The sequence below is a fragment of the Zosterops lateralis genome (genome assembly GCF_965231275.1).
Source record: "Zosterops lateralis genome assembly, chromosome: 2".
NCBI lineage: Eukaryota > Metazoa > Chordata > Aves > Passeriformes > Zosteropidae > Zosterops > Zosterops lateralis.
This window is the reverse complement of record NC_139763.1, coordinates 60395722-60418087: the sequence shown is the minus strand read 5'-3', so window position 1 is coordinate 60418087 and position 22366 is coordinate 60395722. Positions and strand designations below refer to the sequence as shown.

At 39.4% G+C, this 22366-nt stretch overlaps 1 protein-coding gene across 12 annotated transcripts in view; it reads left to right on the top strand.

The window, feature by feature from the left end:
* ELF1 (E74 like ETS transcription factor 1) overlaps nucleotides 1-20427 on the top strand; it is an 87259-nt gene extending 66832 nt beyond the window's left edge. For 9 of the 12 annotated variants that reach the window (XM_083884783.1, XM_083884778.1, XM_083884784.1 and 6 more), the window contains 5 exons: nucleotides 261-425; nucleotides 5222-5305; nucleotides 8276-8468; nucleotides 9557-10024; nucleotides 18742-20427. In XM_083884783.1, the coding sequence (XP_083740909.1) occupies nucleotides 261-425; nucleotides 5222-5305; nucleotides 8276-8468; nucleotides 9557-10024; nucleotides 18742-19357 (1526 nt within the window). In that variant the 3' untranslated portion in view covers nucleotides 19358-20427. The remainder of the gene's footprint in view (nucleotides 1-260; nucleotides 426-5221; nucleotides 5306-8275; nucleotides 8469-9556; nucleotides 10025-18741) is intronic. The other 3 variants (XM_083884781.1, XM_083884779.1, XM_083884780.1) reach the window with 3 other exon arrangements.
* The last annotated feature ends 1939 nt before the right edge of the window (nucleotides 20428-22366 follow it).

Here is a 22366-nt window from a genome sequence, read left to right as displayed (position 1 = left end):
TAAATATGAATGTGTGATCAGCAGATATTTGTGCTTTTTGTGAGGTGGGTTCTGTCATTAAATGGTTCTATTTTAGTAGTGTTTCTGCTTGTGTAAAATGTTGTCGGTACATACATTGAATTATAAACTAGTTTTCTCTCACTTGAAAGACTTGAGTGTCATAGTTTGATTTTTTTCTATGTTTGAATTTTGCTCTAAAGCCAGCTTTTTAAAGTCCTCATGGCTGTGTGAAAATACTCCTTTTGTCCCTTTCTCTTAAGCAGCTATGTTTGGTGCAACTGAAGAGGAAGAAATGGTGCCTCCTATCACACACGTGTCAGTCACACTCGATGGGATCCCTGAGGTGGTGGAAGTTCACCAAGCCCCAGACCCTTACGCTGAATCACCAGAGACTCCAGAATTTGAGCAACCAAAGAAGAAAAAAGGTAAGATGCTACTGGAGAATAGCAGTGTGGAGCAGGAGAGTAGTGGGGTGGCACGGTCACTTCCTTGTGGGTGTTTGGAACCCTTCTGGGTGTCAGGCCAAAATAACTGAGTGAGCTCAGCCAGAAATGCAGGGGAAGTATTTTCTTCCTGTGTAGTGTGAGCACAGGTGCTTAGACTAAGGATGTTGTAGAGGTAGGAACGATGGCTTATCCTACAGGAATCTCTACTTGTTCCTGTTTGCAGTTTCTTTCAGAGCAGAATTGCAATACAAGCTTTTGCTGCTGTGAATTTGGAAGTACTTTCATTAGCTCTTACTTAGCTTCAACTGAAGACACTTGATCAGTTCAGAATGTGGAGGGATTTTCAGCTTTTCTTAAATATTATTGATTTTTTTTATTAATAGCAGCATGCTATACTAAGTGTTAGTCCCATTTGTAGTAGATTACATTTACATAGTGTAGTGATGTTCTCCTGCAGTCGGTGCTGTGCCAAAGAGTCATGAAGCGATAGCCAGACATTCTGCTCCTGTTTTCCCCCCCTCCTTCAGTGTGGACCCTGTTAGAGGGTCTGAAGCTGGTGTCTGCAGGAAAAGGAAGTCATGCTGTACCTATGGATGTTAAATGCTCCTGCAACAAATGAATATAAAAATAAAACGAAGGAGGTTATGATTCTGGAACTAATCCTAGGTCATCCTAGAGCATGAGGACTTTAACAGGTTCCCCTGTGTAATGGCCTTCCAGAATAAGGCTTCTGCTACCCTGCCATACTCCTGAGGAATAGGAGTGTGTTTTTGCTGCTACTTTTGCTGCTAATTCCAAATGTTGGGAATTGCTATGTGTGAGAGAGACCATATTGGCCTGTGAAGATCTTGAGGAAGGCTCCTGAGCCCCATGTTATGTCGCAAGGTCTCACAGAGATGGGCGTGGGTCAGGAAGTCTCTGATTCCCCTGAGAAAGCTGAACTGAAACTGCTGTGGAGCAAAGCTTTACCAGCAGCTGCCCTGAAAGTGCTGCTGGGGAAGCTACTGTGGCTGTTTACACTACTGTGAGATAACCAACTGTAGGAGGATTTTAAATTGAGGGGATTTTGTTTGTTCTTTTCTTCCCTTCTTCTTTTTTAATGTTGACTGCTGTGTGGGTCAAAACAAGGAGCTGCTGTCTGCCAGACATTTAACCTCTTTGGTTTGGTGTTTTCACACTCTTTCGTGTTGTGCTTCTGCTTACTCCCACTCCTTCCTCCTCCCTAGGTGTAGGTTAGAAAACCAGTTGCTTCACAGAAAATGTGTATTTGTTTTACGAAAAAAAAAGCTAGAAAAGATGCATCAACTTAGTCTTTCATTAAGTACTAGTTTTCAGTGAACTTGAGGCTTCGTAAAGTAAATGGTATGGTCTGAGTGATGTAGAAGTGTTATTTCAAAATGTCTGGGGATTTGTAAGGCATTGCTGTACAAGAATTGCTGCAAACTGTTACTAAGTTTGTAGTGCACATTAGGATAATGTGCAGTGTGTGTGTGGGATTCTTTTGGGGATTTGTTTGTTTGTTGTAGTTTTGTTTTTGGTTTTAAGTACGCTCTGTTTCCTTTCATTTGGTTAGTTTTGAAGCATGGCAAAGGATGGTGATCATTTTGCCCTGTCCATATCACTCATGGTTTTATAGGGTTTTTATAGACTTCTTTTACAGACTTCTGGCACATATAAGCCATTAGCTAAACTTAGAGGGATTTGCAGTGCAGAGCATTGCCAGCTAACTGTGCACGAATGGCACTGCCAAGTAGAGCTCCTCCAAGAGAAAGTTCACCAGAAGCAATGTGGTGCTTCTTTCACTTCCTTTCTTTTTGGGCTTACTGCTGCAGCAGGAGAGCTGTATCCACCCATCTGCTCAAGTCCAAACCCATGTTCAGCATGATGTCTGTCATGAATGTCTGAGCACTGAGCTGCTCAGCCATGGATCAGAAAGACAGAAAAAACAAAGGGATGTCAGCCAAAGAAACTTGGAAATTTGATATATTAATACCTTCAGTTCTATGTTTGCTGTGGAGGATATCTGGCAGCAAGTGGTCACATAAGTTATGTACGTCATGTTTTAGATATATGTCATTTATTTTGTTTGTACATACATTATTTTTTTAACAAAACACACTGAAAATAGTGCAAGAAACTGGATTAAACATTTTCTGGTGTGTTATAAAATATTTAATCAGGATGAACATTTCACTGCCTAATGACACTTTAATTTGTAGCATGAATTTCTAACCTGAAGTGTTTTACAGCCATGAAAACAGGAAAATGAAAATACCAATCGTAAATCCAATTAGCTATCCAAAATTATGGTAGGCCCACATAAAGGCTCAGCTCTTGCACACTTTCTATCCTTCCTCTTGGTAAAATTCTCTCCTAAAAAGGAATTTACTGATGTACTCTGAAAAATAACAAATTCATGCTCTATTGAAGCAAAGGAGGAAGCATGCTGGTGCTTAATGTGCTTTTAAAAAACATCTTCTTTTAAACAAAGGAAACATATCTGGTATGTCTCTGTTAACTGTTCTTTTGATGGTATCAGTCAGTGCCTGGAGATTATAGCTCACAATGTAGTCTAAAACTATCTAAATAAAGTATCTCTAGCCCAGATATGCAGCAGTAACAGAAATACGTTTCTGTAAACAAGTTTCACATCCTTCACTGGTTTCTAATTTTGGATGGGCTTCTTATAGAGTCCTGAAGTAGTCTAGGCTGAAGAAGGAGAGCCTAGACTTGCTCTTGCAGTCATATTCGTATGTAGTAGCCTAGGTTATCTCTTATCAGAAGTGCATAAATTATGTGAGATCAGTACTTAAGTTTCCTGAAGCTGGCCAGGAGTAGTTCAGTCCTGACCTAGTTGAGCTCTCACCCACTTCATTTCCTTTTAAGAACTGAACTCATTTTGACATAATGTCTAAATTAGTGATATCAAAATAACATTCCCTCCTCCTTAATGGCTACATTCACACCTGTTCAAGAGGGAAAATGAGACAACAGAATCTTCCCACAGCTCTAACGGGGAAGGCACTTAGCCAGAGTTACCCTGAGGGACTTCTTGTACATTAGAAGCTCATCCATGTGAGTGACTTCATCCAGGACATTTTAGGTAAAAGAGACATTTCTGCAACCTGCAGTGTTGAGTGGAGAAAAGCTGCTAAAAATATACTCCAGTTGTTCTTTATCCTTTCATATCATGATATATGAAGAAAACAGTGTTGTAGGTTTTCCTCCTGCCTGTCTTCTTTCAAATCCAGGACCACATTACTGGCCAAAACAGTGGGTGTCATTTGTGTCCCATTCTCAGTCATGAATCTTGTCCGGATGAAAGCAAGAAAATTAGAGGACTCCTAATTAGTTTACTCACTATAGGTCTCACAACTATCTGTTCCATGCCTCTCCTCCCCCATGCACTGTCAAAAACCCCAAAAGATAAAAAGATGCACTCGGCAAGACTGCTAATGTCAAAAAGTGAGTGCATAAGCCAGAGTTTCTCATGATTTCTCTGTAGATGCTGGAAGTTTAAGATGAAGGAAATAGTGCATTCTGGCACTGAGCTGTTTTGGGATTTTTTTCAGAGCTAGTGAAAAACCCTCTCTCACTTTGCAGCAGAGCTGTTTCCTTACTAAAACAGCCCCTCAAAACAAAACCAAAACTGGAAAGTTAGAGTGTATGGGGTTGCACAGACCTTTTGGTCTTGCCTCTTTAGAACATCAACTCTTTTGAAATGCAATAAATAGAGAAAAAAAATCTTTATATTTTTAACTATGCTGCCATAGTTTCTGTCTAAACTAGAAATATGTCTCTCAGAGTCTTATATATGCTTAGACTATTCTACCTCTCAAAATATTATAGATAATAATATAGGTAATGTCAGAGTAGTAATGGGTCACTGCAAAACCCAGTAAGATAAATTCTTATTTCATAAGAAAGTTCTGAAGGTTTCTGATTGATGTAATAAATCAGAAACTGTAAAAACTGCCATTGCAGGGAATGAGTACTAATAAAAGAATAGGTTCAAGGATTTATACTGAAAAATATTTCAGCGTGACTTAGCTTTTTTATTCCCTTCTGTGTCGGTAGTTGATTTCTCAACATTTTTGAATGAGTTTTTGTAATGAGTTTTAAGTAACTTCTTTCTTTCAGTCTTCTTCACCAGAGAGCTACCATCTTGTGACTTTAAAAACCAGTATTTTTACAGAGCCTGTTACTGGTTCTTCTGATCTTCATAAACATGTGACTTCCCTTTACCTGTAGCCACTGTAAAAATAGTATAAAATGCAATAGGACTGAAAAAAATGTTTGTTTCAGATGACAGTGTAGTTTGCTGCTGTCAGTGTACACTTGCAATAGATTAAACAAGGAGACAAGCTTGTTTTGTCCCTAGCTTCCATTTTGGCAGTGAGTGAACATGATAGTGCTCTATATTTTATCTAGATTTTTCTGTTTAAGCCCTTGCTAAGCTAATAGCTTATTTTTCTCATCTTGTCTGTTTCAAGTGCTCTTAAGAGTACCTAAATAGCCACAGAAATTTCCAATGTACATGGACTTTGAGAAAGTGTAGTGTAGTCTTTTTTTAGAAGTACAGTAAGAGCATAAGAAGTCCATCCTACCATAGAAAAAGAAGTTCAGCACAGAACTAAGTTCCCAACTTACAAGAAATTGAATCTTTTTTGAAATGGAGGAACAAGTCTCTTCCCTTTTTAGGTCCTTTTCCTTTCTTTCTTTCTTTCTTTTTTTTTTTCTTAAGCTGCAGTTGACTTACTGGTGATTTATTTCAGGGAAGAAACCAAAACCATCTCGTTCTGAGTCCCCTACTACAACTCCAAACATATCTGTGAAAAAGAAAAACAAAGATGGAAAGGGTAAGTTAAAATAGCTGTCAGCAAAAATTTTAGGAGAACATCCTGAGTGATCCATAAAAAGAAAAAAATCACCAGTTCACTTGTGATGTAAACATAGGTCTTATGTTTAGGGGTGGTTAACATCTCAAGGCAAGGAAAAGATGAGCACTTGAGTTTCCTTGGTGAAATACTCAAGTTCCTTGCGAGAATAATGTATTTGTCACTTTAGTTGCAAGGGTTCTTGGAAACTCTTCAACATCCCTGCAGAGTTTGCTGTGTTTTTAGTCAAGTCTTGGGGAGTGCTTTGCATTATATTAATGCTTCTTAGGCTGTGGTTATTTTGACAGATGATCTTTGAAAATGTGTTCCATCTGTATGTGTCTACTTCTGTGTGAGGTAACCAAGGCTGCCAGTTGGCAGCAGGAAGTACCAAGTCCTGAATTTTGGAAAAAGTTATAGCACAGCTTGAACACTTGGGCAGAAAACCTGGGGGTTTGATATTTCCATTCCTTCTGTTTTTAAAAGGTAGAAACAAAAATAAATGCCACAATACTGATACAATGAATCATTTGCTCTGAACAGCCTGAACTGTTCAGTAGTGCCTGTGAGTTTTGTCAACAACTGGGTTGTTTTGCTGTGGGGTCCAACACTGCAGCCGTTCCCAGGCTGATGTTTGAAGGAAAGGCTGATTCCCAGCCCCAGTGAGCTGTGCTGCACTCAGTGGGAGCTGGAAATGAGCATCCCCTGAGTCACAAGTGCCTGCTGGTACACCTGGGTACAGATGTGCTTGCATGCAGGCAGTATTTACCAGGGCAGCAGCCTAGCCAGTCCTGGACACTGGTGACAAAAGAATGTCACACTCATGAGGGAAAATCTCTACTCTGACAAACGAGTATTGTCGGGGTTTCTTTTTTATTTTGAAGTGGCATTTTCTGAAATGACAGGAAGAAAAACCTGTGGGCAGTCAATAAGTATTTTACACGTTAATGCCATCAATTTTAAATATGCATTGTTGCCTTTTTTTAACTAAAACATGATTTTTATGTAAAAATAAAAGGAGTATCAGAGGAACATCCAAGTGGTGATCCAAAAGAAATTATAGAAAATATGGAAGCAGCTAGCCACAAAATTAAAAGGCAGAAGAGTTTAATAGTTCTGTTGATGATAGCAAGGATACTCCATAATTCACATTTGTCCATTGTTACAAAATTGCTAATTCTGGACGGAATAAAATGGAGCATGTTGCCTGAAACTACTGCTTGTTATGAAAACCGTTTGTTTTGCATTTTTAGGAACACAGAATTGAAGTAAAAAACATAGTAATATGACCATCCGTGTCAGGGAAGCAGCTAGAAAATCACAAGAGCTGCCTGTCTATTACCTAGGGGGTACTTGGATGCTAAAATTACAAGCTCTCCGTTACATGACACAATGCATAGAGAAAACTGAATTTCCACTTTTTTTTTTCCTGGTGTGACTCAGAGGAGGTTAAATATTCTGCCTCTTAAGTAAAGCAGACCTATTTTTTGCAGCTCTCTCCACAGTGATTTTTAGGGGCTAAGCAGCTACAAATTTTCAAGTTGCCTTGCTGCAGTTGAGCATTTTTAGTCTAGACTACAACAAAAGCACCCTGGACTAGGTGGTGAATGGCTGGGAATGCTCTCACTGCTGTCTGACATTGTGCCTAAGCAGTCTGTCTTTGCTTTTGCAGTATCTGAGGGCCAGGAGGCTGGTTTATGTAAGCTAAGAGACATTCATTGCAAAGGCAGTGTTTTTTCTCTAGGAATGCTCATTTTTCAAGCTTCCACCTGCTGAAGGAGCTGCTAACATTTTTGTATTGGCAGTGCTGATTACTTTGATGAATATTTGCTAAATATAGTTTATAATATAGTATTATAGGAATTTCAATTTTTAAGAGATCTCTTGCTGAAAGAAGTTCAGACTGATGGGTTCTTAAAGTTGAAAAAAATCTGGTGGGCTAAATTGAAGCTGTGAAAAGAGATCCTGTCACCTTCTGATCTGCTGGGCATAATTTTTTGTGAAACTTCAGCACATGCTATCCTTGCGGTTTTTCCACAGCTACTTGTGGGAGGTGATACAAGAAGTTTTTTCATGCTTTCTCAGACTAACAACTAAGAAGCTTATGTGCAGATTCCCAAAAGAACATCAAACACCAGAAGCCTTAAAAAAAAAAAAAAAAGCAGGAAAAAGGGTGACATTAGTCGTATGAGTTTAGACTCCTTAAATATGGTTTTGGGAAAAAAAGTGAATTTTGTACCATTTTTAAGTCTTCACAATCTGTGATTTTAATACTCTTTCTTTGTATGTGGTAAATACTGAACAGATGTGATGGATTTCCATATAAAAATGTTTGTCCCTGCTTGTTTGTAAAATCAAATTTGAGTGTTGTCTACCAGCAAGCACAAGCACTCACTGGATTAAATTTTTTTTCTGTACTTTGTTGTTGAAGGTTTGCCTACCTCAGCACGTATCACTGATTGCCCCACATAAATCTAATTGTTAAAGGCAAGGATTTTGTTTAGCCTTTTAAAGGATTATAACACCTCGATTTAGCAAAGCATTTAAGCAACAGCTTAATTTCCGGCATTTTTAGGGGATAGAACTGAACATGCTCCTTTTTCAAGGTAAAGCAATAGTCACTCTGCTTCTGTATGTGGATTAGGCAGGAGGGAAATGGGCACATGGGTGTCTGATGCTGTCTAATGTTGGTGGTCTGAACAGAGTGGCTGTAGGTTGCAGGGTGGCTGAGGTATTTGGACACCTAGGTTTTGATAACTCACAGGATTATAGTAATTTCCCTTCCTGTGCCCTTCCATCACTGTTTCCTGGTCTTGATGATATATTATAATGTATTTTGGAAAGATACCAGCTTCTTAATTTTAAGGTTATTTGCATAATTTATAAAATATGGCCAAGTAACTTCTTCTTCTTCTTTTTTTTTGTTTCGTTTCTGAAATTCTTTAATTCTAGGAAATACAATTTATCTCTGGGAGTTCTTACTAGCACTGCTCCAGGACAAAGCTACGTGTCCTAAATACATCAAATGGACTCAAAGAGAGAAGGGCATTTTCAAACTGGTAGATTCCAAAGCTGTGTCCAGGTTGTGGGGAAAACACAAAAACAAACCTGACATGAATTATGAAACAATGGGTAGAGCTCTCAGGTATGTGCTTTTTTAATAGTAGACTGTTTTTGTTGCCTTAGTGTTCGTGTGCATTAAATGCCTCATCTAATTTGAATAACAGAAAAATCTAGTACTCTATTAGTTTGGGAAATAAAAATGTTATTTCAGCAAAATAAATTAGCTGACTAAAAGTAACGGTCACTAACCTCAATTCCAAGTCAGTCACTTTCAGTTTCAGCATAGACATTTTTCATAGACATTTTCATTTGCTGCAAAACTGCATCTTCACAGTCATACACAGACTAAGTAAGAGACTGAAGATTTCAAGTGGGGCAAACCCTTTACATAAAATTCAAATCTCTCTTCAAGAAAACCTCACCAACATTCATGTGTATCCATTAAATTATTTCTACTTGTTGCACATGATTCCATCTCCAGTGGAAAATACAGTTTTAGAATTCGGTTCTGGTTTCACGTCTCTGAACTTGTATGCACAGACAGTTCTAAAACATAGAATCGTGTGCCACTGCCTGTCATGCTAGGAATTTTCTCATACATAAAAAACTGTGCAAAAGAAGTAGACAACTATGGAGCTTCAGTCTTATCAGCTGATGGATAATTGTCCAGTTGATGCATTTCTTTTCATTTGCCCTCACCTTGGTGCGTGTAATTTCAAGCTGTCCAACTAATTTGTAAATATAACAGAAATAGTGCCCTCCTGTCCTGTTCCCTTTGCTTTGTTGTAGCTAAAATGTCTGCCTGTGCTCACTGGTGAATAAACTCAAATTCAGAAAACTGAAAGAACTGTAAGAGTCAAAAGGAGAATTGAAAGTTTCATGCAACTTTTTACATTGTGAGTTGATAGCAGATCTGCCAAGTCATGGAGTTCTTCTTTTTCTCCTCAGAATTATCTAAGTTGGAAATTTAAAGGTGCATGAAATATGAATAAAAAAGAAGTTTTTTGAGGAAAAAAGTATACTATTAAATTGGCCACTTTTTATAGTGAAGAAACTAGTCACAAAAGTTTTTTGACTTGCTGGTGCTGTATTTATTTTCTGGGAGTTTTGTTGCTTTGTTTTTTTCTTGGCAAAAACCTGTGTAACTTGATGTGGGTGCACTTTAAACAGATACTATTACCAAAGAGGAATCCTTGCTAAAGTAGAAGGTCAGCGCCTGGTCTATCAGTTCAAAGACATGCCAAAAGATCTCATCTATATTGATGATGAAGATGCGAGCCCTAGCACTGAATCATCAGATTCAACTCTGCTCTCACCTGCTGTGGCCAACAGAAACCAATCAAGCAGAACTAGAGCATCTGCAAACACAGGAACAAAGGGAGGATCAACCTCACTGGTGAAAACAGGAAACTCAAAGCCTGCTAAGCTGAAGGAGCAAATAGAAGTTGTACAGCAGCAGACACCTGGCTTGACTTCAGAAGTTTTGAGGACAATGCAATCTCCACAGCCAGTACAACCCACTCAGCTTTTTCGGACAGTTCATGTAATGCAGCCATTGCAGCCCCTCACAGAAGGACAAGCAGCTGTAACCAGTAATGTTCCAGATGAATCATTAAATTCCTCAGTTCAGAATATAAGGTAAGAAAATGTACAGAAAATAAATATTTGAATAATAATAAATTCACTGGATGATGGCTAGATAGACGCAATTCTTTGTTTTGCTTCCAAGAGATGCTAGTCTTCCGGTTTGGTTGAAGTGAAATGATGTATTTGTAGGTCCTAGGAATTTAGAGTTATTACAGCATAATATGACAGGTACACACATAACTGTACTGCCTATGGTGGAGGGAAGCTCATCTTTTCCATGGTGGTAGGCCTGATGCATATCATTTAGAAAGGAAAAATATACAACTTCTCTTTAAAATTGATATTGTCAGTTCTGTCCTACAGCAGAAGCTGGGTTTTCATGTCTGCTTTTACACTGGTGTCTTTGCTTTTGAATTACATAGGATGGGTCTGCATGATACCTTCAAAATTATTTTCTTCTTGCTTCTTGATTTTTCTTTGTAAGAATTTTTTGTCATCTTTTGCATCTTTTGTATTGTCCCCAGTTACAAAGAAAAGCTCCACATTACCTGCTCTAGCATTTTGCTGATGTTACAAGAACAAATTCTTCTGATTGTAGGAAACAATTAACAAAATAATCCTTTGGGAGCTATGCATCTGCAGACATTTGGGAGACAGTCATGCTTTCATGCTTAATTAGTGAGTCAGCTGGCTAATAACACTACGCTGCACTTAAGCATCATGGCTCTCTTGCACTTACCCCTGAGTAGGGGTAGCAGGAGTAGCAGGGTTTACTTGTAAAAATGGACAAGGGCAATATAATAAAAGGAAAGCAGTACAGACATAATTGAGGTCAGCAGAATAATAAGGCAGCAGAACAATAATACTAAACATGAATGGGAGAAGGTTCAGCAATTTGCTGAGTTAAATCTCTCTAGGCTAGACCTACACTAGCTTATGGATCACAAACCATATCAGTAGTATGGATAGTTTAAGGAATTGTAATAACGAACAGAAGACTTAAGGCAGGCAAGAGTCCAGTCTAACATTTGGAGAACTATTCAGTGACATTATGGCATCCAATTACTGCATTACAGTATTTCCCAGTCAGGCCTTGAGTAATAAGCTAAGGGAAAAAATAGTAGAGAAGATACATGTGTGAAGTTCAAATGAAACAGAAGCCTTAAATCCTTAGAGTTTTGTATTACGTTGGTTCACATCCACTGTTTTTAACCAGAACATTATTCCATGAGGTCTCTAACTGTGCTTAGACAAGATGACAAAGTGAAGGAGTTAAAAAGGAAGCATCAAACCTTTTCAGAATGATACAGAAGTACTGCTGATTAAGAAAATTTATGCTAAAGGGTCTGAGCAGTTAGAATGAAAATAAAAACTACAATCCAGACTTCCTCCGTGTGCTTTTAACCAGGTTGGGACAAGCTGCAAAATAGGTGCTGATGAGTCCTGTGCAATAGACACTGCCCATTTCAGGCTCTCAAAATACAATTTATGACAGCTGTATTTCTGCTCAAAGGGCAAGTTTCAAATAGTTGAGGTAGAGTGACACATTGAACAATTTTCAGGGTGTATGTTCTAGGTCTTGTTTTATAATAAGGCTGAAACAGAAGTTTCATCTGCCCAGGATTTACAACTGTCTGAACAATGTGTTTGTGTACACGTTCTGAATTGCGGCAGCAGGGCTTCCGTAAGGGTTGAAATGAATGGTCTGCATGATTTGAAAATGTACAGCAGGTATGACTGCCATTGTAGACTAAGAATTGACAAACATTCTGATGTATGCACACTCTGTGGGGTTGTGGTTGGAGTCACTTTATAGTGTGGGAAGCGTGAGGACAAATAGCAGCTTTGGTTGCCATTTGCTATTCAGTAGCTGGGGCATGTAAACAGTCAAGATCATTTGGGCAAAACAGCAACCAAGATCTGGTAATGATCCTCAGAAGGTTTTCTGTTGCATAGTGGTTAATTGTTGGGCTCTGCCTTGAAGCATGGACATCTTGAACCCATATAATTTGTCTTATGCAATTTAGTTTCTAAAATTTTACTCATGTAAATGTTCATCCTCTTCTTTATGGAAGTAAATGTTTTTCTCTCTGCAGCAATTTGCTTCTGTTCTGCTGCAAGAAGAAAAACATAATAGAGAAAATATTAAGCATCTTTGAGGTCAAAACAATTGGTTTCCTAACACTTAATCATAGCCTTCAGAGAATGTTTTAACATGCATCTTCTCTGCTAAGGAACTTGGTAAAAGAATCATACTTGAAGATTGTTGTGAAGTGCTTATGTGATCATCATCCCTGACCTGCACGAGGCAGCACTGCCTGGTACAGACTGCTCCCAAAGCATCACGGGGAGAGTGTTGCAGCCCAAGGGCCAAGTTCCCTAAGGCCTTTTGGCATTTCTCAAAGGAGTGGGCATGTCTTTGTCAATCTGTGGTTGGCTCTTCATGAGACAGGCAGTGACTTCTTTTACAACTGCACAAACCTTGTTTCTTACTCTGAAATGGAAAGGTCTTGGCTTTTGGATGGCTTTCGATGTGCTTTTTGGACAAGTTTTGGTGCTGCTCTATGAAAGAGAGACAAGGAGAAGTGTTACTTACAAAGGATAAAAGTCTCTTCAGCCCCAGTGCTTAAACAGAAAGGCTGTGATGTGCTAACTGAGGCTTGGGAAACAGGGCAGGAGCAGGGTCAGGTCAAGCAAACTAGGTTTTGCTGACTGAGGAAAACATCTAGTATCCCCAGTGGGAATATTTGGAATTGTAAATACACTGCTGTTCTGTAGGTCTAACTGTTCTAGGTTGGTGTACGCAGGCACAGTAACTGCAGACTCCAGTCTTGCAACTGGTAGCTGAATTTGGTACCACATGTTTCCAGTAAGAAGACAAAACCAAAAATACCTCTCTAGATGAGCATTTTATTGCTTACTTTTTCCAATGAGCCAGTTTGGTGGGGTTTTTTTGTTTGTTTGTTTTTTGTTTTGTTTTGGTTTGGTTTGGTTTTGTTTTTTTTTTTTAATAAGGAAGAAAAAAGTTTCTTTAATTTTCATGCTTGTAAAATTATTCTGTTTAAACCAGAATAACTGACACAGGTTAACCAGAATACCTTGATTATTGGAGTAATTGTATTTTGTCTTGGAATTAGGAGGCACTGGCCTGGGATTCAGCTCTGTGCACGTTGGCTCATTCTGAGCATTAAAGGGCATTTTTTCTGTTGCTGCAGAAAGTGCATATCTCCTGTTGGGCTAGTGACTTACCTTGGCTAGGGCATCCTACAGTGCTGAAAGGTGTCCATATTTGGAAAAGTAAATTTCTCCCTTAAATGATGAGGACTGCAGATAAAGAGAGATACATTGTAATTTACCTTTAATTTAGAATAGTAGTAATTTAAGATGGAGTGAAAAAAGATTCTTATGTTACTTATGGTTCAGAGAATATCATATATGGAGTAATTTTAAGTTACATATCTGTTTCTGTTTTTGGCTGTATGGGACATGGCTGAACCTTCTAGCTGACAGCTCTGTATACCAAGAAACTTAGCTGACTTCTGACAGAACCTGTGCAGTGTTTTAACACACTTGAGGTTTTAATCTGTTTCTGTCGAAATTCAGCTTACAGTTTCTTTTCTGTACTTGCAAGTTGTCATTGTGATAGCTTGGACAGAGCATGTTAGGAAGACCAGAATCCTGACTCAGTTCTGTACCTGGGGGAAAGCTGATACAGACCACAGAGGACCAATGGGATATGCTCTCTGTGTTCACTCCTGAACGAGAGAACCTTGACGTGATGAATCAGCCACAGTTTTCCTCTTGCAAGGTAGAAAATTACTTCTGAAGGTGACACAAACATGGATTGCAGTGACAGGATCCTGATTCAAGAGGAGGGGGAAGTAACTGATCATGAATTGTGTTTTTCAGGGCATGAGCATTCTGTGTAAGAAAAAGAATTTGCCAACACCGTGTATTGGTCCCAGTAAGCAGAGTCAATTGCCTTTGAAGGTCAAATGAAGTGTCCTCATTTCATACCTTATATAGACATTGTCTTGTGTAAGTTGCACAATGAACGTCGCCATTATTTTCTGTAATCATCCTTCACACCCTGTCTCTATTGGCTTTGCTTGAGCTCACATAACCCCACAGACACAGGGAACCAGTCTGGCACTGAGAACCAGTCCTACTGAGACTTTGCAATGACCATCTGCTTTCAGTCCCTTTTTCTTGAGTAGGAGCAAGAGTCCCATCTGCGTGATGTCAGCTAGTGTTGTAGCCCATCACTCCTGTATCATTTCTGTAGGTCTCCTGAATAAAAACCATCACAGGTGTAAGTCTTGGTAAAGGGCTCCCTAGGTCTCCCTGGGACTTGATGAGGAATGTGGGCAAAAGAGGACTATGCCAGCTGAAGACCTATAGATAATCAGAAACAACTTCTGAAGACCTTCCTTTGATTTGCCACCATCATTACACGTGCTTTGCTTCTGTCAGTGCTCTAAAGGCAAGCCTGCAGTTTTAAAAACTCTCCAGCACACTGACTAGTAGGTGTTGTTGGACCTGGCTCACTGCTGCCATAGCCTTCCCCAAAGGAAGGGAAATGAGACTGTTACAAAGAGCTCATCCCTGTAATCTCTTAAGCAAAGGCTTGACTGCAATCCGTGTTTCAGGTTGGTGAGAAAAATGTCCTTCCTGAGGGAGGTGCTGGTCAGAAATAGGCTTTCAGAAATGTGCTTTCAGTGAGCTTCTCCAAGAAACTGTGATTTAGCTTACAACAGGGTGTGTGTCTCAGAACACATTCTCAATACGGACAACTTCTATCACAGCAAAGCCTTTGGTTATAACCTAACATTTTGTTTTTCCTTTAAGCCCACTTCTGATTTAATTTCTGAGATATGCAAGAAGGCAGTTGCTTATTGACAGAATGTACTACAGTGTCATCTAATCAGATTAATTTTGTTTCTGCGCAATAAGAAGATATCCATAGGAGCTCTCCTTCCATGCTTTGGCACTGCTGAAAGAGGTGGAGGTTATGCAGCTCTGTTAGCAGCAAAGTTCCTGAGTTTCAATTCAGGTGACTGTGCAGTTTTGAAAAATTCTGGAAAGAAGACTGTTAGACTTTGTGGTGAAAAGGACAGCTTGAGAATTGAGTCCTCTGCTTCTCTTCTCTCTTACCTTTCCCTATTTATTTCTTAATATTGCTTTGTTTCATTTTATTACTGTACTGTGAAATACTTGGTTTACTTTGGCTTGCAGCTTCAATATTTTTGGTATCTTCTCCATATCATAAATTTCATGTAAATTACGGTAAATAAACTTGTTTTTCTTCTATGTTGCTATTTGCTTCTGGATGAGCTAATAAGATATTGCACAATTCCAGGCCGTTAACAGTAAAAAATGGCCAAAGAAATAGATGGTAATTTTCTTCCAAGCTAAAATGACTTCAAAAATTTTGTCATTCTTTTCTCAGCTGTAATCAGATTGTTTTATGGCAGCATTTCCTTTCCATCACTGTTGCTCAATGTTCTTGTTCTTTTTGAAACCTCAGCAGCAACTTTAAAAATAATCACCCAAAAGATCTGTACCTTAGAGAAGAAAGGCTGTTAGCAATATGCAGTGAAATTCAGAAACACGGCAAAATACACCTTAAAAGCACCTAAAATAGTGTAGCCCAATGTTAATAAATCACCTTAATTATTGCGTACTTCTTTTTTGTCAAACAGAAACATGATTAACCAAGTTGTATCTTTTCCAATTGTATTTAAAGCAAATTGTTTAGGCAGATAGATTTATTTTTTTTTTTTTTAGTTAGTAATCAGGTTTAACAATTAAGGGAAATGTCTTGCTTGGCCACCATCAACATAAATAAATAGTTATGGTGTGTTTGTACAGATACCTGCTGCATGCTTCCCTTGCAGCAAGTTCACACTGTGTGTATGCATATATGTGCATGTACAGGTTGATAAATGTGTTTATCATATATTTGTATCTTGGCTGATGGAGAAGAGAATGCATCTGGAGTAAACCTTAGGCACGGCACTGCCTTTCAAGAGAAATAAAATGGCTTAAGATTAATATGCAGATACTAACTAGAGTGTGCTGAGGCAAATGGTCTGGTTTTGTCTCTCAGCTGTTTCTCCTAGCACTTTGCAGATACCTGCCTTGCTTAGATGCAGTTCACACATATTGAGCTTATCCTTTCAAGTCACTTGGCAGCTAGCAGCTTTTATTTTTACAAAACAACTACAGAACAAGGAAGTAGCTTTAAGGTAGTACTTGGAGGGCATACCAGCACAGGCTAGCAGCTTCAGTCCCTGCTTTTAAAAGTGTAGCTATTGAGTTGTTCTTAATCTTTCAAACTCAGATAAGTTTCTTCATCCATTAAAGGACTGACTTGGTATCTATTCTGATACTTTTGATGCTTTTCTAATGGCAAGTGTCAGTTATTTCTTCGTTTTATAGCTGTTCTGCTTGCATTGCTGGTCTCTGTAGACTTTCCTGGGTTGAGCTGTACCTATCTGACATTTTGATTTTATTACAAGTTTATTTAACTGTAGGTAGTTTACTTTTTTATTTTTTAAACAACCTAGTGGATGCCCTCATCCTGTTGCTACTTCTGACACAGACATTAGTGACTTTTCTGTCAAGATCCCAGGGGAATTGCTGGGGGAAAAAAGTAGTTAGCACTGAAAACCCTTAGGAGACTTGGTATGATCTTTGGTACTGTCATTCTGAGCCTTGCACTTCGGGCTTGGTTGTTGGTATTTGCTGTGCCAGCAACAAGTTCTCCAGAAGTTTGAAAGAAAGAAGCAATCATTCTAGTTGGTGCTTCACCTTCAACCAGCCCCATTTCCATGAACTTCTTCCTTGGGATTTTTTCTGTTGTGTGAAAAAGGATCTCAAGATTGACTCTGGCACCAGTCACATCAAATTTGGTGTCATGGTTATAATGGCTGCTGTGATGAGATCTGCGTGCTAGCCTTGTTAGCAAGGATTTGAATTTGGTTTGCTGTAGCAGCATTGCTGTGCACTGCAACTGTCTTTCTTGGGAGGAAGAGAAAGCTACAGATGGAAATTTTGTTTCTAGTATTACCAAGCCATATGAGAGGAGGGGAAAATATTGCAGCTTGAGAATGCTCAGGGAAGCACCCACATGCTCTGAGTCTGATACCAGCAGGGTTACTGGGCCTGCTCTTGCTAGAGCAGTCTTTAGCGCTCAGCTAGAGGCCTTTCCCAGAGGACTGCACTGAATTGGACATGAGAAATCCTCTACATATATTCCTGCACTTGTCTCTGCTGCTGCACTGAGAAAGGGAGAGTGCAGCTCCCTGTGTGGTTGGACTATGGCCAGCAGCAGCATCTGCATCCACATCCACATTGTCCCATAGCTTCAGCAACACCTAAATCCTGCTTTGGTAAGTTTTCTGTTGTGACTGTGGTAGCCAGAGTATGGTTTTAAATTGAAGTTTTGAATATGCTGAATGGATTGGACTGGTCAGTGGCTAAATGCTGACATGTAGACTTTCACAGAGCTGTGACAAGTAAATCCTATATGGGTAGAAGGTCTGTAGATGGAGGACATTCCATAGTTGATGTACGGCAGATAACCCTTACAGCACATCTGAGGTCCAGTCTTCAGAAAAAAGAGCAGGAAATACTGTGCATGGATGTCAAAGTACAAATGTTGACAGTAAATTTCTTTCCATCTAAAGTGATTTCAGCAGAGGTAGAAGTAAGCTAGGAGGTGGAGATAGTTTTGGGGTTTTTTTTTTTTATTTTTGAGAAACCACAAGGGAGATCTTAAGATTAAAATGGGGGAAGAGGAGCAGGCAGGACTAAACATTGAAGAGAAGCAGGAAGATTGGAGAGAACTCTGCATGACAAACAGAAGGAAAGAAAGATTGCCAGAGACAGTGTGGCATGGTGGCATGGAACAAGCTGTGGCAGGGTCTCAAAGCAGTTACCTTTCCCTTCCTCTCTCCCTCCCCTGGTAACCATTTATGTTTTCTGGGGGTTTTGTTTTAATTTGTGTGACTGGAGTGTGTTTCCACGTTTAACTCACCACTGTGTACTGCAGTAGCTGTGTACTCCAACAATACAGCTCTTAATCCTCTAATGTTGTCCCCACAGCTCTAAATCTATTGACAGTAATGTGGTACCCAAGTCTGTTAGCCAATGGAATCACTCCTAACTTAAAATGATGTTTTAGAAGCAGTTTCTGATCAGTTGTTTTACCAGAAGGTGTGTGTGAGCCTGGCAGAGAACTCTGTGTCCTGGGCGTGTGGCAAGGTTGTGACACCGCTACCATGTGGATACTTTTGAATATAGTTAAATGTATATGTGGATGTCAGGACAATCAAGGCCTGACATACATAGTTATTTAGGATCGTGATTTCTTAATTACTTGGTGTAATTTTTGAAACTGATGGCAGACATCTAGTGTATTTATGCTTTTGATGTTGGTCAGTGCTTGAGATGGAGGTCCTGGATGTGATTCCCAGGTTTCCTGATGAACCACTGAGTGTCTCAAAGGCAGGCTGTTTGGCTTGGCAATGGCAGTATTGTTCGTGTGGGGTACCTTTACTTTGGGAACCATCTTGCTGAATTCAGGGGTCAGGTCCAGGTCTTGTTTTATTAGAGGTAGCAGAGAGATTCTGTTACCTCTTTTGGAAATGTTGGGTAAATTAAATGTTTATGATGCCAAATGTTTTTTCTGTAGTAAATCTATAATTATTTTTTCAAAATTCAGTATGCAAGTGTTCTGACTCAATAATCTTCTCTAATCTTAGCAGGACTTTACAGACTCCAACCCAGGTTCCAGTGGTTGTTTCTCCTGGAAATCAGCAGCTGCATACTGTAACACTCCAGACAGTGCCTCTTACTACAGTGATAGCCAGCACAGATCCAGTAACAGGAACAGGAACACAGAAATTCATTTTACAAGCCATTCCTACTTCCCAGCCCATGACGGTTCTTAAAGAAAACATCATGCTACAGTCTCAGAAGCCAGTCTCGCCTCCTTCCTCGATTGTGCTGAGCCCAGCCCAAGTTCAGCAGGTGCTCACCAGCAGCGTGCAGACAGTTTGCAATGGAACAGCCAACATGGCTTCATCTCCATCCTTCAGTGCCACCACCCCCGTGGTGACGTTTTCGCCCAGCAGCTCGCAGGTGGTGTCTCAGCCATCGGGCACGGTGATCACTTCGGTCATTAAAGCACCAGACACGAAGCTGGTTGACCTACAAGAGGAGGAAAAGGAGGAGAATGACAAAGTAGAAGATAGTGAGCAGTCAGAGCAGAGATTCCAGCAGCAACCATTTGTGATGGTAGTGTCCAGTTCGAATAATTTCCCATCTGATGTACAAGTGAAGCAAGAAAATGAGCCGTTGGAACCCAATTTGTATTGATAATTATACAATTAAAAAAAAAAAGACCCTGTGGATGATTATTTTCATAAATGTGATGGGACCTTTTCAGTTATGTATATATGATTTGATTCTGAAGCATGTTGTTGCAAAGCTACTTAATTTCTGCAGTTAATTCTTAGAATTCATTCTTTAGGATGGATTTTGATTTTCTGTTAATTGCTAAATGTTATCATATAAATAAAATTATATATTACTCATTTTTCAAAGTACAGGCATGAAGCAACATGCTTTTTATGCTATGAAGCCTTTCTCCTGAGGTTGTTGGCCAAAGTTTCAAACTTCTCTCTTACTTTGTTGTCAGTCTGTTGCCGATTTACATTGCAGTAATGTTATTGTAACCTTTTCTGTTTAATCTGTATGTGTATCACCTTTGGAAGCAGCAGTTAGTTTTAGTAAGACAGTTTCATTCCATGCGTTTAAATTTTTATGATCGAGTATCTGTTTCATATCAGTGAATGACATCAGTTTTAGACTTTGATAACCAGGTATCCTCTTGCATTTTTTGCAGCACAAGCTCTTGTGTGTGCAAAATTGAATATACACTCCTATTGAGAGTACTCGAAACATATTCCAGCAATGGACAATGCCATGTCTATATTTTATATGAAAACATCAGATATATTTAATTACAGAAGCTGAAGCATCACTACAGGTGCAAATGTTTCATGCCATTTTCCGACTATGAAGCTTAACAATCTTGCTTTCTACTTCAGATTATTTTGTAAGGGGGGAGGGAAATTAAATATATACAATTTATGCAGGTTTTTGGAGATTAATACTGCTAAGAGTTCTTGTTTTTGATTGTAAATACTGTATATTCAATGTTGCAGGGAAGTTTTTTCAGCTAATTTTTTCCATACAAATTTTTGATAGATGCAAATAAGATCAATAAGATCGTTATGTTTAGAGGTCTAATGTTATATGTATTCATATTACTGAGTGACTTTGTATTTAAAGACAAATTTTTAAATGATGGAGCCCATTGAACTTTGGGTCCTTCTTTTGTATTTTAATTGGTTTATTATGAAAATAAATCAAATGGAAAAACATTTTTCTGTATTTACTCAGAAATGTTTTTATTGTAATGTTTTGGCAATCATCAGAAATAACTAAAATACATTGAGAAACAGGACAACATGATTAGTCAGTGTGGGTCTGTGGTGAAACATGAGCAATTCACAAATCACTTCTGAACAGACTTGAACTCAGTGTGCTGTCAGTATCCTTTGAAACAGCAGTAATGTATGTTTTTGTAGCTGAACTGAAGGTTGAGCTAAATCCAGGAGCTGGACTTAAACTTCCATCACTTCCCAGTACATTACAGACAAAACAACACAAAATTTTGAGCATAATTCACAAAGGTTGTTGTAGCTTGTATGATACAAGTGACAGCCCAAACAATTGGGGCTTCAAAAACTTGCATGTGGCAGTGTTTAAGCAGAGGATAAGTTAATAATAAATATGATGCCCAGTATTGTGATTCTATCAGTAAAAAGCTGAAAGGGAACGACTTTCTATGATTGAATTAATATTGGAGTTTTCTTGATTGGTTGGTAAGGTTAAATACAACTTTAAGCACTAGTACTGAAAAAGCAATAGGAGCAGAACTGAGGCAGAGAGAGTATGGTCTTGCTGCTTGACAGAAGAACTATGAACTATTGAACAAGCAGTTCTCTGCCACAGCTGCCGTGTTAGTTCAGTGTTTCTTCCCTCTTGACTCTGCAATCAGGCTTCCACCTGCAAACCCAGCACCTCACCCCATTTACAGGGAGGATGGTCAAACCCACACCAGTGGTTGTTTGTCTGGCAGCGCTCCCTGCAGCTGAGGAGTGCTGGCAATATTTTCAGGAATGTGCATAAGCATTGTGGAAGCGTATCTGGTAACAGTCCTCATCCCAAGGGCTATGTTAGATTGACGGAAGCACTGGAGAGGGGCGCTAGTTTTTTTTTTTTAATCAAACTATAAAATAGGGATGTTTTCCTATACTACAAGTATTTCATAATTCTAGGAAACCTGGAGTGATAATGCTTGACCGACATTAGTGTTTTTAGATACAGGGAAGTTGCTTCGCTGTTTACCAGAAATGTGGGGGGAGGAAAAAAATTGAACCATAAGGTTACAGCTTCACTAACAAAACTTCATGTTATAGATGCAGCTATTACACGTGGAAAATGATTTGTCAGTTTCGTTTATGTCAGTGGAGAAGTGGAGAAAATCTCCAGCAGCAGTGATGTGTTTCCAGCAGCAGACTGTTGTGTAACTGTCAGTAAATGGAAATCACTCCCTCCCCATATCCCTTGGGCTCTGCTGTGCCAGCCGGGTGGATCTGTACTTCGAACTCTCTTTGGTACGGCAGAGGAAGGGAGAAGCCGGAGTAAATCATAAAACATTGGGAGTCTGAGCAACCCCTCCCCTGTCACAGCTGCCTTTGTGCCTGTGGCAGCAGCCAAACAAAACACAACAGCTAAAATCCCAGCCACTTCTGAGTCAGAAAATAAAAATTGAGGCTGCAGTTCTTTTCCAAATATGTGTAGCCACGGAAGAGAAAAGGGCACTTTTTTATTTCCGAGGCATTTCAGGGAAGGAAATGCTATCCTCCTCCTCTGGAGGATTGCATGGAGGCCTCAGGCTGCCTTTGGGGAGCCCTGTCCCCCACCCTTTGTCCTGAACATGGGCTGGGTACCTGGTGCACAGCACCAGCTCACACACTGAGCCCTATTCCTGGTTTTTATTCTCATTTGCACAAAGTAGGGAGCTAGGTGGTGACCCACAAAAGGCTGGTTCTCTAATTACTAAAACTTCTTACTGGTTATAAAGTTTACCAAACAAAGGGATTCACCTTCATTGGTTACAGATGATACAACTTTTTCCCATTAATTAGTGGTACCATAACCTGCAGCAGGGGAGGTTTAGGTTGGACGTCAGGAAGAAGGAGGGCAAGTTCATGTTGGAACAGGCTTGTGCAGGGAGGCGGTGCAGTCACCGTC